The sequence below is a fragment of the Amia ocellicauda genome, chromosome 4 (assembly GCF_036373705.1).
Source record: "Amia ocellicauda isolate fAmiCal2 chromosome 4, fAmiCal2.hap1, whole genome shotgun sequence".
Classification (NCBI taxonomy): Eukaryota; Metazoa; Chordata; class Actinopteri; order Amiiformes; family Amiidae; genus Amia; species Amia ocellicauda.
This window is the reverse complement of record NC_089853.1, coordinates 3540836-3564695: the sequence shown is the minus strand read 5'-3', so window position 1 is coordinate 3564695 and position 23860 is coordinate 3540836. Positions and strand designations below refer to the sequence as shown.

The 23860-nt window shown below is 38.8% G+C and overlaps 1 protein-coding gene across 1 annotated transcript in view; it reads right to left on the bottom strand.

The window, feature by feature from the left end:
* LOC136747589 (protein kinase C-binding protein NELL1) overlaps window positions 1-23203 on the bottom strand; it is a 154997-nt gene extending 131794 nt beyond the window's left edge. Inside the window, exons 1-3 of the mRNA XM_066700531.1 lie at window positions 22951-23203; window positions 21841-21969; window positions 5006-5156 (exon numbers count right to left, since the gene is read on the bottom strand). Of these exons, the coding sequence (XP_066556628.1) occupies window positions 5006-5156; window positions 21841-21969; window positions 22951-22999 (329 nt within the window). The 5' untranslated portion in view covers window positions 23000-23203. The remainder of the gene's footprint in view (window positions 1-5005; window positions 5157-21840; window positions 21970-22950) is intronic.
* Between the last annotated feature and the right edge of the window lie 657 nt (window positions 23204-23860).

Below are 23860 nucleotides of genomic sequence, written 5' to 3'. Positions count from 1 at the left end.
TTCAGATTAAAGTCTCTGTAAGGTCCCACAGTTGGGTAGTGCATACAAAGGAAAGATCCTACCATGAAGAGCAAGGAGCTTTCAAATCATCTCCGGGATAAAGTTGTAGAAAGGCACGGATCAGGGGAGGGGTACAAGAAGATTTCAAAGGCATTGCATATCCCTTGGAGCACAGTAGAGTCGATCACTAAGAAGTGGAACGTATACGGCACCTAGAATCTGCTTAGAGCAGCCATCCTGCCAAACTGAGCGGCCGGGTAAGAAGGGCATTAGTCAGAGAAGCCATCAAGAGTCCAATGAAAACTCTCCATGAGATAGGAGAAACAGTCCATCTGTCAACCATAGCTCAGGTACTCCACAAATCTGCCTGTATGGAAGAGTGGCAAGAAGGAATTTACAAAAAGATGTGTCAAAAAATTCTGTGGTCCGATGAAAAAACAATGGAACTATCTGTCCTTAATGCTAAGCGTTATGTCTGGTGCAAAGCCAACACAGCTCATCATCCAGGTAACACCATCCCTACTGTGAAGAATGGTGTTGGTAGCATCATGATATGGGGATGCTTTGCAGCAGCCGAGACTAGGAAGCTTGTCAGGATTGAGGGCAAAATGCGTGGAGCGAAATACAGGCAAATCCTTGAGGGGAAACCTGCTTCACCCTTCAAAAGACCTAAGACTGGGACAGAGATTCACAATTCAGGAGGACAGTGACCCCAAACACACAGCCAAAGAGACACTGGAGTAGCTTAAACACAAGAAAGTCCTAGAGTGGCCCAGTCAAAGCCCAGACTTGAATCTGATTGAGAAACTGCAGCAAGACATGAAGTTTTTGGTTTGTTTCTACAATATTACCTTGAACTAATCATTACTTGATGCATGCTGCTATGTATGCCAGATCTCAATGTATCTACAGCAGTACATTTTCCATAAATTATTTAGTATGAAAATGTTTTTTGATTATCTCTTACTGGCATGGCACAATGTTAGTAGTGTTGAAAAGAAGTTCTAGAAAGTATTGACAAATTATTGACTCAGGGGGATGAATACTTCTCTAACCGAGACATTTCATTAACTGATTTAAATTTCAGGTTGTAGCAACAAAATACTTCCTATAGCCACTGTACACACACACACACACACACACACACACACACACACTGTATATGTCCCCTACACTTATTTGAGAATGCCAGACCAGTTCTTCAGCTCCAGTTGGGAATTAAATTGCATGCTCTACAATTTTTGGCTTTCCAATTTGTAATGCCCACTGGTACCCACCGGTCAGGGGAATAAACCTAAGTAGGAGGCCTCTAGCAGAAATAAGAGCAAAGTACAAGAAATATAATCCAAATGGCCTTAATAATAAATAAATAAATAAATAAAAAAGTCTTCTGGTTTTTTAATGATAGAAGACTATCTGCAAGTGCAGGAGGCTAAATGGAATGAGGGAGTACTATAATATTAGATAAACTTAAAGCAATGACACACAAGAGTGGTGAATATCTTCTCAAGCATGCATCTAAAACAGCAGTCCTCAATACAAAAAGTATTCCATCCTATTAAGAATTATAAGAAAAAAGATATTTCTCCTGTTTTGCAAGATAGACTTAAAAGTTATTCTGAATCTTATTACAGTGCGCAATTCTAGAGCTCATTAAAGTGCAGAATAAAGAACTACAGACCTCTGAAAACTGTGAAAAGTGCTCCCAAGAGGAACGATATTATCGACAGTGATGTCGGTGAAGCCTTTTACTGCTTCGGTGCTGCATCAAAGGGCCTAACAATGGATTGTCTACTACCTACACCTGGCGCATTCTCGTATTCTCACAAACCCGATCAAAACAGTCACTTTATGTGCAGAGATTCGTATAAGACGCGGAGAAAGACCTCTGTTTACGGCCTTCGAAGCCAATGATGTTTCAATTGTGAGTTCCCGGAAAACTGTGCATCCGTATCCTAGAGCAGGGGTGTCCGACCCCAGTACTGGGGGTGCCGCGGTGTCTGCTATGTTTCAATCCACCCCAGCTCTTGGCTCCTTAATTGGTCTAATTAAACAATGAACTGGATGAATTTCTCTACAGACCCTGAAATGTTCTGTGGGTAAGATGTTTTGAGTCATCTGCAAATTGTAAAGGTATCGGCAATAAAAATAAAATATGAAAGTTTGAGATGAGCCTACCTGAATAAATAATGACATGTTGGAACAAAAACCAGCAGACACTGCAGCCCCCCAGGACTGGAAAGCAGGTATTATTACATTGGTTCCTAAACTGTTTGCATCATCTCTTTACATACCTTCAGGGTCATTCTTACACAAGTAGCATTCCCCTGCCTGTTTCTTAACCGCATAACCATCCTCAAAAAGTATTCAAACCTTTCCTACTGATTTATAACATGTGAATGAAATCAGATGTGGAACAAACAAACAACTATCTACACAGTAAGATTATCATTAACTGTCATATTCTTACTTCAATAATAGGAAAGGACAAAATGCCCTTTTGGTAATAAAGGGCAAACAAAGATGTGACAGATGAAGACGGACAATGCTTGCAACAAAAATAACTATACAAATTCCCCTTTAAACTGCTTAATGTCGAACAGCACTGTATACTGTGCAAAAAAACAGCAATTTCAGCTCTGCTCCTCTTTGAGTCTGATCCTGACTGAAATGCCTGTACCGATAACAGTATGTCCTGATAATGTAGCTGAAAACTGCAGGCTGTGCAGAAATTGTGCTTTGTTCTTTGTAGTATATTTTATAAGTATATAAAAAAATCTATATCTGTAAACTGACATTCACAAGGAAAAAAAAAACAGCAGCAGCAGTACATGAAATACTGTAAACCTAGTAAGAATAATTTTTGTAGAAGTGGCATTGTCGAAGTAAAAAAAAAAAAAGATTCCTTGATCAAACTACTGCAGGGAGACTTTTGGTCTCCACGTGAGATGTGTGACGGTTCCTGAATGAGCTGAAACTGCAGGCGTTTAAAGGCCATTCTTGGGGACTTAAAACAAAAATTAAGAGTTTTATTCATCTTTACAAATTATTCTGACACTTTGATCAACCGATCTCTTCAGATATGACTAAAATATACGGGCAGCTAGTCACACAGTAGGTTCTTCAAAGTGCACGTTTTAAGAACACAGATGTAAACAGTAAGTGGTGGGTATTCATTTACTTTGTGAGTGATGAAATAATCAAATATCCACTAGATCTTAAAGATGGCTAAAAATAAGCCCTGTTTTCCTGTCTATGATGTGCATTTTTCAGAATTCAGTAAACACCATATGCTCCACTAGATTCTGACAAGCAGGGCTTTGGAAATCAACTAGCTTCTGGAAGAAAATCTGCCAATGCACATGGATGAGATGCACAGAAGCAACACACAGAAAAGCAAACACACACACAAAACAGTGGATCGCTAACTACCCTGATGTGTAACAGTGCCTTCAGTGAAGTCTCCTGAATACGGGCATACAATGCTAGCTCATTGTAGTTTTGTTGTTTCTGTGCAAGTGTTTATGATAAGCAACTGTTCCTCCTGAATAATGGAATGCCGCTGTCCTAGATTTCTTTGGCTGCACAAGCGGGAGCATACAACAGTTCAGCAGCTCAGACAAAGGGAGTTCAAAAGCCATTACGGTGAACAGGAATGGTAGCAAGTGGTAGAAGAAACAGCTATTCATGCTGTAAAAGAAAAGCACGGTAAATGGCAATATGCACTGAGCTGAAATTAAATTGTACTACATTCAAATGGCTCTATTTAGTCAAGAATGACATTTGCTTCCCCTACCGATTTCCAATAGAGCCACCGTGCTAATTAACTAAATATGCTCACTGTGCTCGCTGACCTTGTGAGCATTTCAGGAGCAGGGGGTACAAACATATTTTTCTAGAACACTTAGAAAAAATAAATGCAAAATAGGGTCCTAGGTGGTTTATTTACCACAATTACTTTCTTCCACAGTTGCTGTGTATTCATTAACCTTTGCTTTCAGACAAATACCCACCCATCTACATGCCTTTGTTCAACAGATATACTTGGGGGCATTTCATTTCAATCTATAGAAAAATCACTAAACGTATCATTCCCCTCATATCATAAAGCATTTAAAAGCCTCTCTCTCCATCCTTCAAAATGTATGTAGCTCTTAATGTCAATGTGCTTAGCTTGCTCAGAGAATCATTGTCAGAGCTCAGACATGCACAGTTTCCTCCAGAAAATGCCTAAATACTACTGCAACTGGGTGATAAACATCCAGAAATTTGCAATACTCTAATTAAATATAGATGCTGACACAGAGGACAGACGGCAGACCATATTCATAAAACATTGAGTATTTCACACCTATTTTTCCTAATGAGGGAGAAGAAAAGAAGTGGATCAGAGAAGTAGAATTAAATGTGTCTCTTATTCTTCTGTACCTCTGGGTGTTCGATTTTCATCTTTCTAAAGAAGGGTGATCAATTTAACCATGTTAAAGTTTGATGAATCCGGGCCTACCTCTCACACATTAGCATGAGAAACAGAGACAGAAGCCAGATTAAATCAAAACTTCCACTGATCTGATAATCTTACATCCTGAACATGTCACTTGATAGCAGCGTTCTGTTGACAGAGGCTTCCTGTGACTACCCAATAGAAACCTACCATCTGCTCTTGGGCTTGGAAACTGAGATTAACACATGGGCGCACGTTATGAAATATGCAGGGCCTTAGTCAAGATAATTATTCCAGTGAAGAGGACGTCTCTTCAGAGGAACATCCTCTGTTCACCGTAGTTAAACTTTTTAAGCAAAAGCCCTTAATAGGAAAAGTTTGCTAGCTCCTACAATGTGGAAGTCATTTATGATTCCAAATCAGTTTTCATCGCTCCTGCTTGCTGATGAATAAGGTGGAGAGTTCATTTTATATTTGGGTACAGGGGAGGGGGGGGGAGAGATGACAAGGTAGATTCTACAAGCATCATAAGAAGAATAGTAATAATAAGAATTGAATTACCTGTGCTCTGACTCATGGATGGAGAATATTGTCCCCGACGTTGAGGACTTCTGTTGGATCGCTGCCAGGAATGTGAATTCACTTTTATTCCTAAAGAGCTGAACCACCTTCTCCGCGATGTGTGGCGGGACATGCACTTCTCTCTGTACATCTGGAGAATCAAACGTGTGAGAGCATTCAGAAATAACACGTCTGAGGTACACAGGAAATACAGTTTTACACACGCACACAATTTGGCTGCCATTCGCTATTGCTGCATCTCTGCCTGCCTTCATTAAATTCATCGCTGCACTTAAGTAGACAGTGGCCGTGTTTACATGCGAGTTCCCATCGTGCCGCGTGTTTCGAGCGATGTCTTTAAATTGGTCAGGCTGAATTACAACGGCACTCTTACATACACAAATCCTTATCATTTGTGTCCAGATGGGTTTGACACAGTGCTCCAAGTCATGCGGAGAGGAAATTTGAGTCTGACGTGCTTTGGACGGGGTCTACATTCACATTATATTTGAAAACATGAAATCAAAACATGGTAAAACTTCAAAATAAGGTGGTGCCATTCCTCATAAATGAATATATGAATCCCACAGGATCAAAACAGCAATACTTCATACACGTCATTCAAGTTCTGATGTTGTGCACATGGACCCCTAATCTGAACTCCGTCATGTGGCATCAGAACTATTAACATTAGAACACAGATGAAAACATGAGGTATTGAGGTTTTCATCCTGTGGGATTCATATCTTAATTAACGAGCAATCACACCACCTTATTTTAAAGTGGGACCAAAAACATGATGTCACGAATATCAATATTTTCTTTTGTTCCCTTTTGTGTCCACATGCATGCGTTTAGTGCACCTTTGTTACTTGGTTCTGCAAATGACATTTAAATGACTACCCTTGCAGTATGCTGCATTGTTCTTCAGAGAAACCCATATTATAGTGACAACTTGTATAAAAATGCCCTTACCAATTGAAAAGTGTCATTTAAAGGACAACATTGGCACGACTGACACTCATATGTAAATGCAGCCAGGCACACTTTTGGTAAAATAACATAAGATACAATACAATATTACAATTTCAGTTTCCTTACAACATTATTAATATATGCACACACACACACACACACACACACACACACGCTCACACACACATCTGCCAATCATTAGCATTCCTCAGCTCACAAGATATCTTGTTTTTTTCCGTATAAAATCAGCTTCCAGTGTTTCACAACTCTATTGAAGATGAGAAGGAGCTGGATGTGGGGGAAGCAGCAGTTCTGAAGATCCACTGTAGATTGCATCCTGCGCATTTCTTTTGCACTCACATTGTGCGTGTCAGACCACATACTAGGAGAGAGAGGCATACTGTACTTGTTCGATACAGTATGTTTTTAAATATCCCCAAGGTAGCATAACCAACTCAAAAAAACATTGAAAGGATGCTGTTGGCTCAGCTTAACCTCCCGTGTAACAAAATGCAGAATTATATGAAGAACTGCTGCAATTTACAAGCAATGTATTACTAAAAATGTTATACATATAATGCACATTACAAAAAATATAATAGTGTTGTATGAATAACAACAGTGGTTTTACCTTTAAATGCGTCTTTTAATGACTGTTTAGTTAGTATATTTTTGAGGGCTTGTGAAAATAGTTAGGTAGTACAACAAAATGCCTTCATCTACAGATCCAAAAAGCACAGGCAGCATATGAGAGGGACAGGGATAGAGAGATGGAGAGAGAGAGGAGGGAGAGAGGGAGATGGAGAGAGGGAGGAGAGAGATAGAGAGAGAGAGAGAGAGAGAGAGAGAGAGAGAGATAGAGGGAGAGGGGGAGGGAGAGAGACCTCCAAGAAGAAAATTCTTAAACTTTGGGTCTACTTCCAAAGGAAACAACCTGTGCAAAGTGGTCTTTTTAAGGTGGTCTGCTCTCTTCTGAGAGATATACCGAGTACCACCAGACTCACTTCACTTTTGGTCTGACCTGAATTCAAAAGGTAAGTCTCCAGTGGTTATAATATGCTAATAACATGCTGCAATGACCTTCTTTCTTGCACCCCCATACATTTTCATGAGTGTGCCAGGCAGCACAAGGATAGCACTGTGCTTTGAGGCACGTTTTGAGCATTTTGTAGGGAACTGTTTCATCATCAGTCATCTGAGGTGAGTTTGAAACCCTAGACATGGATACGTTAAGATGGCACATTGCAAAAAGATGACATTAAACTTGAAGCATTCAAAGATAGCGCATGAAATTAAAAAAACTAAAATGGACACATTCATGAGTCTCAGAGTTGGCAAACGTATGTGTTTTTTTTTTCCATCCTTATATTAAAAATAAATATAATTAGTTGGTCTTCACAAAGAAGGCTTACTCGGCAGACATTAATAATGTATACATTTGTGCCTTGTGTGTTTGAGAGAGAGACGGGATCCAACACAATCAAATTAAATTAAGCCTAAACAGTTCATCAAGGTAGATCATACTGCCATGTTCGAAATGAAGACATACAGCAGCTGAGAATAAACAGTGAGAAAGGCATCACATACGCGTGTCTGTTTAATAACATGTTGATGCTGACTTCAAGTTAGCTTGTTACTAGATGCTTAACAACACAAAGCGGCATAGGAAGCTTTTGCTGGAAACACACCGCTGTCAGCAGGAAGCGTCTTCTCAGATGCAAGATCAAAGCCTCACCCCAGCTCCAGAGATGCTCCGTCTCCTGCCTGCCTCTAGTAACTCTGCATCCAGGGTTCCTGCCTGATCTAATCTTCCAGCTACTGAATAACCTCATTGTTGCACCATTTATTTGGGGATTGGGGGGTGGGGGGGGGTTATCTCTTAAACAGATACTACAGAGAAAATAAATGCAAACATGTGGTTGGCTTAAAACATGCAGTGTGATTTATTAGAACTCTCCTTTGACCTCATTACATGACAGGTGGAAATATGTTTTTGCATGGGTGTAATTATTATACTCACTAATGTATATATGTGTGTGTGCGTGTACGTGCACGTGTGCGAGTGCGTGTGTGCGTGCGTGCGTATTATGCCTATGAATTGGTCCAAGATAACAGTGAATGTTTACAAACAAAACAATACATTCAAATCACTGCCATACTCAATTATAAGACAGTGACCTTCACAGAGGTGCAAATCTGAAGAGACCAGTACATCACATTAGCGATGCCGGTTATGCATGATTTGCTTTGGACATTGACGGCAGTGGTAACTTGAACCACCATTGATTAGATCAACTGCATAAAACACATCACTTGTCACAAGCTGTGCATACAAGGTTTGTAAGATTAATTATTAAAATAAAACATTTATACACCATGGTATTTACAGTAGATTAACAGATAAATACAGCGCCTGGAAATCTCAATAACTACACAAGCTGAGAACCCTAGCATCAGTCTAACAGTTACAGAAAAATATAACAAGTATATTTAATATTCACCCCTGCCATCTGTTAAAACACATCTCTCTCCTTATATCATGTTAGAACATACTCCCACAATACCATTAATCACTGGAAATTATAACAAATAAACACATTATTGTGTTTTGCTGAGGTGTAAGAGACCTAAAACTTTTATTATTCTCAGAAAAATTTAAAACTCTGCATTACATAAATAATTTCTGGAAGATATAAAACATTAAACTTAGATAACCAAGAATTTAAGAGCTCTTAAGTATTGTGCAAAGTATATTCAAATCTGTGATTGTGGATTACCTGCATTTTGAGAGAGGTTGTCATAGACCACAACAATAACATTTAGCACATTAAGAGAATAAAAATCACTTCATTAATCACATACTTCTAAAATATCATCTATCAGTACAGTGAAAGGAGAACTGCAAGTAAGCAAACTTAGCCTCCCCCAGTAGGGAATCTCTCTAACTGTAGATCAAACCAAATTATTACCTTAATTGTTCCATAAACCGGAGAGTGTAAAATTTAGCTGAATGAGTCGAAATGTTAGTCCAAAAATAGGACCCTATTTTTCCCTTTATCCCCAATGAAACCTTACCATAACCTCAATCTGAATCTGAGAGGATCTTGGAGGCAACCCATTATTCACGAATAACAGCGGAAGAACCTCTGCTCCAGGCTAAAGCTTTTCTCATGTTGTGGATTCCAGTAAATGCGATGTTATCACTATATAACACAACCTATATGGGAATAATGACTTCATAACATTAGAACGAATACTAAACTAAAATATTTTTTTGTCACCAAAAAAGCAAAGTCATACATTTTCAAAGATCAATATAAAGTGTGTATATTGAACAGTTACAAAATTATTTCAATGTTATTTTGAATATTCCAATAAAGAAGTTCATCTTGTAAGAAAACACACAAGCCTGCTTCGCCCTGTTTTCCTAACAGGGGCTTTTTTTTTTTTTGATAAATGAGATTTTTCACTGGCCATTGGCGACATCACCATTTGAGCATATCCCAAAGTCCTGGGAACCTCCTCTTCATGAGTGTGGCAGTTTATCAAGTGGGCCCATGGGATCTGCTCTAATTTCCTCGAAATATGCAACCTCCAGACGAGTCGAAAATGAAAATCACAGAAGACAGCCAGGTATCTATTCATTTGCATTTTGGAAGCACAGCCTGTGTAGACCAGAGCCTAATTGTGAACAGGTCTGTATTGTAATTGGCCACTGGCAGCAAATCCCCTAAATAAGTCCACATTAGTAAATACCCATGGCAATTAGGCAGCTGGAATCACCATGGAGTACAGTACAAATCCACCATTAACCAATTCAAGCATCACCTTCAGTACATTCACCGTGGGTTGAAATGCACTTGCCAAAGCACACAACCATCTCATAGCAGGCCTATGGGATCAATTTAAAGCATACTCCCCTGGGAACAACAGCTGCAAACAGAAAGCATACTTATTAGCAGACCATTCAGGATGTGTTCCACTCAAATTAATTAAAAGAACTCTGATTCAATTTTTTGATAACAAAGCTCTCTCTTTAATTGATGGAATTCTTTGGCACAGAAATGACCATTTGTCACATCAACAATGGGCACTTTTTTCCATGTTGTTTCTTCATATTATCATATTCTGTCATTAGCCAACAGGAACGGACCACTGCCTGATATTTTGGATTACAAAATCGAATTTGATGGAATGGAATGAAAGAAAGAAAAGAAAATTATACAGTGTAGTTCTGTCTGTTTTCTGGCTATATTTACAATTTAAAGAGGTTAGGACCTGTTTTCTTATTTCCTGTTCATCCAGAATATTTCTTTGTTTACCTTGTGACCTCATCTATATGCGTGAGAGTCAAAACTGACCTCTATTTCGGCCTCAGTTGACAGTCATATAGTACTGCCAGATAAGGAATCCCTAATGGCTAGGAGATTACCTGGTAATGCCTGCCACCTGTGTCATCCACACAAATATATGTTGCACTATTTTGGCAGGACACTTATGTACATCTTGTGTTCTACAAGGTAATGAAATAAATGCTGACAGTAACAGTAATCCAAGACCAGACTTGGATAACCGTGTCTTGGCTCTGTGTGATTTCGCAGAGGGAATCCAATCTGGGGCTTACATCATCTCCAGCTTGAACTGATAATCAACACCAGCGTGCTCCGAATCTATTGTCCGCAGATTTTATGACAGAGTTTACAGCTGAAGGGGAAAGATTTCCATCTTAAATTATGTTAATTTGCTAGGCGTCCTTCTCCACGCTTTTGACATGTCTTCAGACGCAGCTGTATGGTGCGCAAGATCTGCCTGCCGTACTCGGAGGATTCACACTCTTGACTCCTACAGAGCTTATGTCTCATTTTAATTATTGTTTCACTTTAATGGGTTTTCATTAAATTAGGAGGCATGATAACTGGGGTGGATGTGTCATTTGTTTTAGCTGAACTGAAAACTGAAGTAGAGAACATAACACAGTATCTAGCAATAATAATACTAATATAGACATAGAGATAGGCAGATAGATGGATAGATAGACAGACAGACAGATAGATAAATAGATAGACAGATGGATAGATATTGCCCCACCTACTGCATCCAACACACACATATATTTAGAATAAATACATGCAAATTAATTCCACATTCTGCAAAACTATATTACATTTCTCATTACATGGATTAGTTTTTAATTTATTTGTGTACAATACAAGCACCTGTTGTTGGCAGATGTAGATACTACGACCTTTAGGCTAAAATTTGTTTTCCCCAGAGCGGAGTGAATTATAAATTATACACCAATCACTCCTAAAACCATTCAATCATTGGATTCAGTTTAGGAAAGGATTCATTGCTCGGAACTCCCTCCATACTCAAAAAACATATCTCCAGTAACAATACAACCTATCCTCCTTATAAAGTAGTCTATATACAGTTAGGTCCATAAATATTTGGGCAGTGACACAATTGTCATCATTTTGGCCTGTACACTATCACAATGGATTTCAAAGAAAACAAACAATATGTGCTTTAAGTGTAGACTTTCATCTTTAATTTGAGGGTAGATACATCCAAATTGGGAGAACGGGAGAACTGGGGAACCAGTTCCCTTGGCAGCCATACATGCCCATGCCATAACATGCTTCACAGATGAGCTGGTCTGCTTTGGATCATGAGCAGTTCCTTCCCTTCTCCATACTCTTCTCTTCCTATCATTGTGGTACAAGTTGATCTTTGTCTCATCTGTCCATAGGATGTTGTTCCAGAACTGAACAGGGTTCTTTAGATGTTTTTCTGCAAATTCTAATCTTCCTGTTTCCTGTTTCCATCTTGTGGTAAACCCTCTGTATTTACTCTGGTGAAGTCTTCTCTTGATTGTTGACTTTGACACAGATAGGCCTACATCCTGATTTTTCTTCACCAGGGAAAGAATTCTTCTGTCATCCATCGCAGTTGTTGTCCGTGGTCCTCCAGGCCTTTTGGTGTTCCTGAGCTCACCAGTGCGTTCTTTCTTTTTAAGAATGTACCAAATAGTTGATTTGGCCACACCTAATGTTTTTGCTATCTCTCTGATTGGTTTGTTCTGATTTCTAAAGCAAAACTGAAGGCAAAACACCCCAAGAATAAGCAGGAACTAAAGACAGCTGCAGTGCAGGCCTGGCAGAGCATCACCAGGGAAGAAACCCAGCATCTGGTGATGTCTATGGGTTCAGACTTCAGGCAGACATTGACTGCAAAGGATTTGCCACCAAGTATTGAAACTCACAATTTAATTCATGATTATGTTAGTTTGTCCAAATACTTTTGAGCCCCTAAAATTGGGGGGACCACATATACAAATGGGTGTAATTCCTACACCGTTCACCTAATTTGGATGTATCTACTCTCAAATTAAAGGTGAAAGTCTACACTTAAAGTATGTCTTGATTGTTTCCTTTCAAACCCATTGTGATGGTGTACAGAGACAAAATGAAGACAATTGTGTCACTGCCCAAATATTTATGGACCTAACTGTATATATACATTTACCTCCTTCCACCCCCTCCCCTCCCAAACATTGTTGCTATTTATTGCAAGCAGGACCTGCAAGAAACCTTGGTTGTAAAGCATAGTGCAGGGAGCCAGGAAAAACATCAAGTCAGTGTACTGTATCCACTTCAAATAAAAGGTGGAGAATTCTGTTCATAAGAGTATACAAAATACACAGGCACCTCTGGAGCTACTGAAGTGAATATGATTTTAGTATCACAAACTCAACTGAGCTTGGATTTTAGTATAAGAGCAAAATGGCAGTTGCTGTAATGGGAATTTTAAATACACCTCAAGCACAATTCACTATTTAAGTGGTAATGGGCCTTGAATTACGTGTCTAATGTCCATACAGATAAGGCAACCCGCTTCTATTATCTCCTTGTAATGGACCTGAAATTGGCTATTTGATCAGTGACATATAAACATTCTGAGGTATGTAATCTACAGAATCGCTGAAAATAAACTGAAAAACAGTATTCGAGGAACAGACACCTACACTTTGCGTGAAAGGTTTGAGCTGAAGAAAAAAACAATGCTGTGTAGCATCCAGTAAAAACTCCTCTAAGAGAAAACATATTGCATATATTTTTGGGAAAAAAAAACATAATGTAAAAGTAAACATTGCACAGATGGCTGGTCTATTATATATGCCAAACATTTAATATATGAATGAATTATGTAATCAGAATTTCTCAAAAAGCATCCTTTACAGGTCACAAAAGTATTTAATCTAAAAGTTAATTCAAAACTGTTAAAAGGGCAATTGGAGAAATTGAAAAGCCAGTAGCTGCTTCTAGATGTTATATGTTAATTAAATAATTTGGCTCATTAGGTAATTAGTGTATGAGTTATTAAATATGAGCAAAACATTAACCCCGATGGTCCTTCGATGTTGTTTATCATCAGTTAAGCAACCAAGCATGAGAAATATATAAACCAGGGCTGGAAAATAATCGGATAAAAGCTGGATCAGTGGCTTGTAAACAACTTACTTTGACTTAATACAATGTATGTCAAAACAGCAAAACATAGAACTGCATAAAAACCTTCACTCTTCACACTTATTCAAACTCCAAAGAAGTCACACAATCTGTGAAGTCATTCTCCATTGAAATCACTAGGTCACCTGACCATTAAGAACGTACGTTATGATTTGACATAACATTTGTTCATAACTGGAAACTGTGACCCTATACGAGCTTATTTAGCCACAGACTCCCTCTCCAGTCATAGTTAACTTTTCTCTTTTCCCTTGATTACAGAAAAAAAATATATATTTGTTTAAATTACAACATTATAACATTAGATGTTATACTTAAGTGATCAATTACATTAATTAATCCAGGGTTTATTAAGAGCAACGGACAACACAGGTCCTAATGGGCCAGTGTAGATAATAAGGTATATTTTAAATAAACTGTTTAAGACTGGGAATAAAATAGTTTGGTTTTATATATATATCAAACTATCAAAATAATGAATTCACACCTAACAGAATGCAATTTGAATGGAATTCCGACCAAAGTGCCAATATGAAGAATACTGATCCATCTCAGGTTTAACAAAAGGATGAATCTGCAAAGAAAGAAAGTACCATGTGCTGCTACGCAATGCATATCTCCTCAGCTTCTTTTCCATCTGGTTTAGACTAATAATAAGACTCTGTGTGCCCATGCCAGGCGGAAAAGACAGAGCACGCCCCCTGCTAGGCATGAAACGGGGGGATGCTGAAATAAATCCAGGAGATACATAAATAAATATTGTGTGGCAGAAAGCAATGTGGTCACAATGTTAAACGCCAGTCAGTCGATACGGAGCGCACTAAGGGACAGTCGCAGAGATAGTCATGAGTGGGGTCAGTCAAGGCTGGCCTCAGCAGCTGATAACAGCTACTTGAGGGGGTGTTTTCTGTGAAGGAGCTCCGCGGAAGAAACAAGGGAACTGCAAAGACAGTGGGAGGTGGGAAGAATGTATCAGTCACAGCAGACCAGCTGGAGGAGGCCCTATTCCTGCAGCCTGCAAAACCCCTTCGCCTTATAAAGTGGAAATGGACATGGTGAACACTAATGGTGCGTTCAGCAGTGTTCACCATGTCCATTTCCACTTTACAGGTCCGCCTTTCACAGTCTTCTGGAATGATTTTCAGATGGCAGATGAGTGGTTAAGGTATTCATTTTCACTTTCAAATGACACCAGCTGCACAAATAAACAGGAGGCCAGCTATCGCCACGAGCTATTGACCAAATGACTGTGGAAATCCACTCCCGTTATAGTGAGAAGTGCCTGTAAAACCTTTCTAACCTTGATTTTCACGCATTAGGTCTGTTTGGTGAAGCACTGTGTGTAGGCTGAGAAAACGGCCTTCAGTTAAACACTCCTGTGCTAGGGAGTCTCTGTTCTTATGAATTTCAGACTGAGCTTCGCTTTACTGTGCCAATCCCAAGGTTGCTACACTGCACAGCTTTGAAACGCATTCACTCAGCTCACTATTTTCATTTTAAATGCTCAAGGGTACAACAGCAAAGTCCCCCACTTGGGATCATGTGACCAGAGTCCGTGCAGAGCTCCAACCACTACTCCACAGTGCTACCCCTTTACAACCTTTGAGCCAGCAAGACGTCCTTTCCCTCATTTTGAGTCGCATCGCACGTTTGAAAGAGGCCCTCCCCCTATGATTACACTTCATAGACTTTAGAAATCACTGGCTAAGGCAACAGAGGAATGCTTTGTGGCTTTGCTTCACTTTCTCCGGCTCAAGCGTGCACACATTTCGGTAGTCTCCATGGAGAGATTGAAGTGAGACATCTGTGATGTTCTTCACCACAACGCCTGATAATACGCAGAGAGACATACAACACTACACACTGCAAGCAAAAAAAATAACAGGCTTCATATGTAGGGTAGATTAACTAAAACTCTCTGCTGCTATTTTGACCAACTCAGATTGATCCTTCTTTACCCTGAGACTTTCAATAAGGTGTATACAATGTGCTCTATAAGGCAGGAATACCCATCCAGCCATATCTTTATACTGAGGTATTTATCTATTGATCGTGTTTTTTAAAAGGGCAAACACCTTCGATTCACTGTGCAAGAAAAAGATCTATTCAGAACAGAATGCATGATGGGCAAAAAGACTGCCATTCTATAGCGCTTCGATCCATTTCAGGTTTTACATGCTGCTGTGTATTTGTAGACCTTGTACTGATCAGGCAGAAGAGTTCAAATTGGAAATATTTTGGCTGCACATCTGTCAGACTCTCTTAAATTAAGCTGAAACTGCGATGTAATGGGAATCTTATTTCCACCACTGAGAATTACAGGTTCCATGCAGCTATTTTCTAACACATATTTACATCTAAGTACAAAAACTTTTTGACACTTTGATGCCTTGAAGATAGATAAATGTATGACTGACTGAGTTGGTAGGCAAAGTAATAAAACAAGGCATGCCGAAGTACAGCGGTTTCACACAATACGATCACTATGAGACGGACAGGCAAGTGACTCGGACAGACATCTCTTTAAGGTCCCAACAAGCCAGCGACACACTAAGACATGCTATATATATATATATATATATATATATATATATATATATATATATATATATATATAGCAGCAAACTACAGTATAATTGATGCAACACTTATTTGGATTCAGGCTGTTTCTGGGATTAAACACTAATTAAAATATAATTGCAGTGACATATGGTTTATTATATTATTTTTAATCAACACAACTGGTTGAAGGAGATGTGGAAGACAAAAGCACACAGATTTGTCCAAGACTTGTGATGCACAGATGGATGGAAGGATTTATACCATGAGCAACCTCCAGCTCGGTGTTCCTCTCCTCTTCGTCACATGGTTCAGCACGTGTGTCAATTACACTCCCCATCCTGACAGGGCCTGTGTAAACATGGCTCCTTTCTCAACAACCTTTTTGATGTTACATTGTAAGGAATTAATATCATGTAAATATTTTTTATGATTATTGCATGGTGATGCTGGAGAGTGCGGCTTCACATCCTCCACTGGAACAGCCCACAACTCATGAATAAAATATGAAAAGTTTGATAGCATCCATTGCAGAAGGTTCAGTGACAGACAACGTGCCTCGGATGTTAATAGCCTCCTCACACTTCCTCCTGAGCTGTCAGTTTCTGTATTTGGCATGGGCTTTCATTTGAAAATCTGTGCCACATGTGTCCCCACAGCATTGTGCATTTGGCTGGAGCAATAACAGCAAGGCTTGCGATACTTCACAAAACAGTCACTGCGAGCGGCAAATGGAATAAGACAGCGTCCTTAAAGCTTACATTTCTTTGTCAGCATGAGTGTTTCACGGGACAGACTCTGCTCCTCATTTTTATTGATCGTCCCGTACTTGTTGATCCTTAATTCCATGGTTTGTGATTACGACTGTACTTCAACGCAACCTTAGCTTTCTATAATCGGGCTTTCACGAACACAGCTTTAAGCCTATAGTTGCAGCGTAGTAACATGGAGAGTAATAATCCTTTATGGGAAAACATTGGAATGTGAGGGAAACAAATATTTTTAGACTATGGTTGAGTATTTGTATCAAAAGGCAAAGCATACTGACATGTGAAATTAACCCTCTAGGGCATTGTTTCTGTTTTTAAACCTCACTCAAACTAGCTCCACGGACAGCACAATAATTCCCACTGTGTTATCCAGAAAGTGTCTAGATTTACTGAAAACTAGCTTGATGCCCCTGGAATTTAGCAGCCGTTAATCAGGCCTCAAAAGTAACTTGCATTTGTGACCACACAGACCATCAGAAACAAGCAATGATTTTGGTAAATTAGTTTTTCAGATAGGTAGGGGAAAACACTGGAGCAATGTTCTCCAAAACTGCTTTAACAAGTTCCAGACAAGATCCCACAAGGTTTGAGCAAGACCTTTGAGCACTACTGGGACTGTTCAAATGAGAATTTTAATGCATTTCTTTCTTATCAGGCGTACCTGTGATTTTTCCCTTTTCTTGTGTTTAACTGAGAGGAACAAAATGTTCTTGTTTTTACCATTATAGACATCTGCTGTTTATTAATCATGTCAACTGTGATATTAAGGACTGTCATATTATTCTCACTGCCAGCACTGAACACGGCCATTCTTTGTGTTCTGCTTAATACAGGAAATGTGAGAGAACAGAAAATGTGGTCCCGTTCTTAACAATCATTGAGCGTTAGTCCAAACGAGGTTGATTTATTCAGTTATCTATTTTAACTTCCTCACAGCTATGCAATATGACGAGGGTATTTGTAGAAACAGACTTGAAACAATCAAAAACATGACCTGAATTAACCTGAAGAACAGGAGAAAAAAACAGACTGGCTCTTATCTCAGTCTAGGAATTAGATCCTGAAATTCAAATTTTATATTGGAAAGCACATATGGTGGGAGCTGAACAGAAGTTGTATTTCCTTTGGAAAATACATTGTACAGGAGGTCTGTAAATCTGCAACAGCTTAATGCTAGTAAGAGGGAAAGGCGGTGAGTATTATTAGTCTTTCAGTGGGGGAAAAAATATACATTTCTTTATGTCTTATTTCTGAATTTCTCATAAAAGTGACTCATATACTTAATTCAACGCATACATTAAAATGGGGACTTTACACTTTCATTTTTTTCCCCAAAGGAATGGGAGAGAGCTGATAAATTGTCTTCTGATATGAACGAAATGAACAAAAGTGATAATTAGCGTGACAAGTCGAAAATTAATCCAGTCACCAAAAGTCCTGGAACCATCTTTTGTGAGTGAAAATAATGAAGAAATAGCTGACAAGATCTGTGTTGTATCGCCCAAATATATATATATATATATATTCATATAGGATAGTGAATCTTGTAGCTGCTATGAAACAACAGGTACACCTCACCTGAAAGCAGCCAAGGCAGTGAGTGCTAAAGGAAATGTAATGAAACATACTCTCCTACACAGCTGAAAGTTCGGAAAGATGTTGTTTTCTCATCATGTGCTATGATATGTGTGAAGGACATATGGTGGCAATCCAACCAGATATAACAAGCCTATTTATTTTCCCAAACCGATTCTATATTTTTCCTTCTAGTGAGGAGGAGTGTGGTATATACACTCACCTAAAGGATTATTAGGAACACCATACTAATACTGTGTTTGACGCCCTTTCGCCTTCAGAACTGCTGAAAGCATTCTTTAGAAATGTTGGCCCATATTGATAGGATAGCATCTTGCAGTTGATGGAGATTTGTGGGATGCACATCCAGGGCACGAAGCTCCCGTTCCACCACATCCCAAAGATGCTCTATTGGGTTGAGATCTGGTGACTGTGGGGGCCAGTTTAGTACAGTGAACTCATTGTCATGTTCAAGAAACCAATTTGAAATGATTCGACCTTTGTGACATGGTGCATTATCCTGCTGGAAGTAGCCATCAGAGGATGGGTACATGGTGGTCATAAAGGGATGGACATGGTCAGAAACAATGCTCAGGTAGGCCGTGGCATTTAAACGATGCCCAATTGGCACTAAGGGGCCTAAAGTGTGCCAAGAAAACATCCCCCACACCATTACACCACCACCACCAGCCTGCACAGTGGTAACAAGGCATGATGGATCCATGTTCTCATTCTGTTTACGCCAAATTCTGACTCTACCACCTGAATGTCTCAACAGAAATCGAGACTCATCAGACCAGGCAACATTTTTCCAGTCTTCAACTGTCCAATTTTGGTGAGCTTGTGCAAATTGTAGCCTCTCTTTCCTATTTGTAGTGGAGATGAGTGGTACCCGGTGGGGTCTTCTGCTGTTGTAGCCCATCCGCCTCAAGGTTGTATGTGGTGTGGCTTCACAAATGCTTTGCTGCATACCTCGGTTGTAACGAGTGGTTATTTCAGTCAAAGTTGCTCTTCTATCAGCTTGAATCAGTCGGCCCATTCTCCTCTGACCTCTAGCATCAACAAGGCATTTTCGCCCACAGGACTGCCGCATACTGGATGTTTCTCCCTTTTCACACCATTCTTTGTAAACCCTAGAAATGGTTGTGCGTGAAAATCCCAGTACCTGAGCAGATTGTGAAATACTCAGACCGGCCCGTCTGGCACCAACAACCATGCCACGCTCAAAATTGCTTAAATCACCTTTCTTTCCCATTCAGACATTCAGTTTGGAGTTCAGGAGATTGTCTTGACCAGGACCACACCCCTAAATGCATTGAAGCAACTGCCATGTGATTGGTTGGTTAGATAATTGCATTAATGAGAAATTGAACAGGTGTTCCTAATAATCCTTTAGGTGAGTGTATAGTAGTTGCTCAATTGCTGGTAAGTTACTGGTATTGTTTTAATGGTTGCAGGACTTTTGAGAGAACATTTTGTAATATATCGCAGTACTGTAAGTTATTCTGCATATTCTGAACAACAAAAACAAAAGGTCAGTTTAAATTACCTTTAACGTACTTACCCTTCAAAACTGACACTGTCACACAAAGGAAATGTTGAGCCATACAGTGAATTTAAAAATGACCCCAGTTTTTATATTCTGGAACAATCTTAACGTTATTGGAAATACCCCTTTGGTAACCAAAACGTTTGATGGGAATGGAAGCAAAAGTGTCTTTAAGGCATAATTTTAGTTCACCAAGCATAAAATCACCTGTCATTCAGCAAAGTCTGTTTCTGAGAAAGCACAAAGCAACAAAGGGTGGTGTAGTTCAAGAAGTAGAAAAGTCTGTAATGAACGCTGTGAATTTGAATGTGATTTGAAGACAATGTAGTTCCGTGCTGAAAAGGTTGAAAATTGCTGTGCAGTCAAGCATCTGAACTTCAGAACATTTGAGAAACCCTCAAACATGGTCGAAATTTGAATCCGTCTCCATCATATTAAACCAGTAGTTCTTGCTTTCCTTGTTATGCTGAGTATAACCATTGCTATTAAAAAGCAGTAAACTCTACATATTTAAAAAGTTATAAATAATTTGTGGTATGAATTATTCAAGGTTTAAATTAAAAAAAATCTCTGATTAGGGATATTTTTCTCTGAAAAACCTTTGTTATGGTAAATTATTTTACATGGACAATACACTCTCAACCAAGATCAAGGGCTCCCATCCAAACCAATTTGAAAAGCAAGCAAAAAAAAAAAAAAAAAAATATATATATATATATATATATATATATATATATATATACACACACATACACATGCATTATTTCTAGCTTGTGCTTCAATATATTACTTAAAAAATAACCACCCACAAGTCATTGAGGTTGAGTACTAATTTTATATGAAATATGCATGATGTTACTGTATCAGTCATACATTTTAAGTATACATGAAGCAGAAAAACGGAAAGCAGCTGCTGTAAGGGACAAATTAAATGTGAAGTAATTATCAGACAGTGCCCCTGGGACTTCCTTGGTTCAACACCAAAAATAACACCGCCTTTTGCTGGTGGAATGGCTGCTCCTGTTGGGCAGTGCTGAGCAGAACAAACAGGATTCTTAACCACAGATATAGCTATCCACAGCCACGAAGCCTCGTCCATTCATATGTCTGTGTGTGTGTGTGTGTGTGTGTGTGTATAGACACACATCACATTAGATCAATATACCCACACATATTGATGGTACGTTATCTGTATTACAATATATATTTTAAATAGAGAGCTCCCAGTAAGTGTTTGCAAAGCTAAAAAAAAAAATAGATCACCATTAACAAACCTGCCAGCTAAAATTTATATGGCTTGTCCATAACTTTAGCTTTGCCCCCTATGACAGATTTAATTTGTAGATGTAAAGAACATATCTCATTCAGGTTTCCTGCATGCAATCTTATCTTAATTACTGTGTATAAAGCGTTTTTTATTAAGTAAATTAATGCCATAAATCATACTTCCAATAATTCGGTAATTACGTTTTTGTCCTACTGAAACTGAAACCTGGCTTTAACCCAACCATCCCTGACTTGGAAGAAAGAATTAGCATTCAATCTCCCGGGTGTTGTAAAGTTTTAAATGGCACCACGTTGAATATTTTAATTGTTCTGTATTTTTAGACAGTTAGAACCAGCATAAAGCATACTAGGTGTAGATATTACAGTGATATGTTTGAACTTTGATAGATTATTTAGTAGAAGGCTCTCCTCTTCAATGGATACAATATATGACCTTTCAGCCACTGAACTACAGAAGAATGCATGCATATATATACATATCAATATCATATCTCACAGAACACTATTCCTTTGGAGAGTAAAAATGACTTGAGGTTGAGAACGCATGCACATTTACATTGTTTTAAATAATAATAATAGTAACATTACCTTGAAACAAGAAGGCTTTGCTGTTGTTGTGCAGTCCTGTCACTTGTGTTATTCCAAAAGTTGCATTTGCGAAGTCCAGTTCGGTGATGATATCAATTTGTAAATCAGGGTCAATTCCAATCCCTAAAACTACAAAGAAATATATATGCAATATGTTTTGTTACAAATTCAGTTGATTGCACGTCTCATTGAAGGGTTTGGAGGAAGTGTCTGCTCTAGATATATATGTCAGGGTATCTTTTGGGAGATGGTAAGAGGCTGGCTAAAGCGAGATATTCCCTAACGCACTTCTAACTCGGTAGAGGAGGATGATGTTACCATGACTATTTTAAACGTGCCAGGGAAATAGTAGCAACAGCAAGATGAAAGAAAACAAGTCTCTTAACAAGGAAGGTAACTACGTTTAAAAGGCACCATTTGGTCTATTGCTATATATTAACTTTTTGTTAGTAGAAAAATACGCATTTACCTGTATAATGGGGACAAATCATGCGATTATCACAAAACTAGAGTAGCCTCTGTGATTCAATAGAATAAAAACAGCTTACACATGCATTTATCCACATACAGATTTCCCTTTGTGCTGTATTATTATTTGTATCTGAGCTCCTGCTGTTTGCGCTTCACACCACACCTGTCATTTCAGCCCCCAAACCATGTCCCCCAGCTTATCCAAGTGCTTCCAATGCGCTTTACGCATCTGCTTGGTAGCATCCTAAGGTTTTGATAGGATGTTTTACGATTTTTCATTGACCCTTGGTGTTTATTTGCTTTAGAAGCAGGTAGCAAGTAATGTATGCGACTTGCTTTTTTAGACTGATTTTTAGATTTTTTGTAATTTGGCTACACCAGCAAAGTTTTGCAAAGATTTTCCAAAAATAACAATGCCAGCCATACTGGTAGGTACAAAAATAACAATAATAATAATAATAATAATAATAATAATAATAATAATAATAATAATAATAAAATAGAAACTGCCAATGCAGTTTACAGTAAAAACAACAACCTTTAACCAGAATTCATGGAAACAAGAAATTCTAAATGATTTAACCAATCTCCCCTTAGACATCGCGATTCAATCTTCTGTTCAGTCAAATGTTTGCTTACCTGGTTTTGCAATTAGTAAGACCGGTAATATCGCCACAAAAAGATCCATTTGTATGCGCGGTGTATAAGTCTGTCCAGTTTCCTAACAGATACCCCAAAGATGCGGCTGCACAGTAATCCAAACTTGCCCTGCTCCACGTCTCTCTCCAAACTGTGTGCGCTCCACCGGTGTGGCTGTGGCTCAGTGGAAGAGTCCACCGTCCCCAAACAGGGGTCTCGACAGCATCCAGATATTGAGCCCTAATTGACCTATAAACCACGGAAAGGTTTCTGTCCGGGTGGTTTTTTGCTGGCAGCTAGCTATATAACACATTTAGCATGCTGTTTCTGTCATTATTAGCTAGATGATGCAGTCTGGGTGGATATTGCTTTACACTGTAAAACCTTCCCCTGCAGACCAATTCGAAAACTCCAGTTCTGTGACAAGAGGTAGCAAAGCAAAGGGGTTAGACTGAGGATTTCTATTAAAGGTATGGGGTCGAATAGTGATAATAATCATCATAATAGTGATGACAATAAGAATAAGAATAAGAATACTTGTGTTGAAGGGATCATATTGTAATTAACTTACAATGTAGGAATTAGGTGTTCACTTAACATACACCCTCAAAAGCAAGCAAACCATATATTTTCTGTATTTGAGTTTAATTGTTAGTGTTCCACATGTGAGACTTCATAAGGAGGAAATTGCAAGATCCTCTCTCTCTCTCTCTCTCTCTCTCTCTCTCTCTCTCTCTCTCTCTCTCTCTGGGGAATGTATGGTCTTTTTATAAGTACAGGTACTACAATCAAATTGCTCCAGGGACGTGTGCTTGTAGGATCTCATTAATCATGTTATTCTCCCGCACACCCCGCTAATCCTTGTGTAATGTTATGTTGTCTGGGTTACCTGTTTCATGAGAAAATGCAC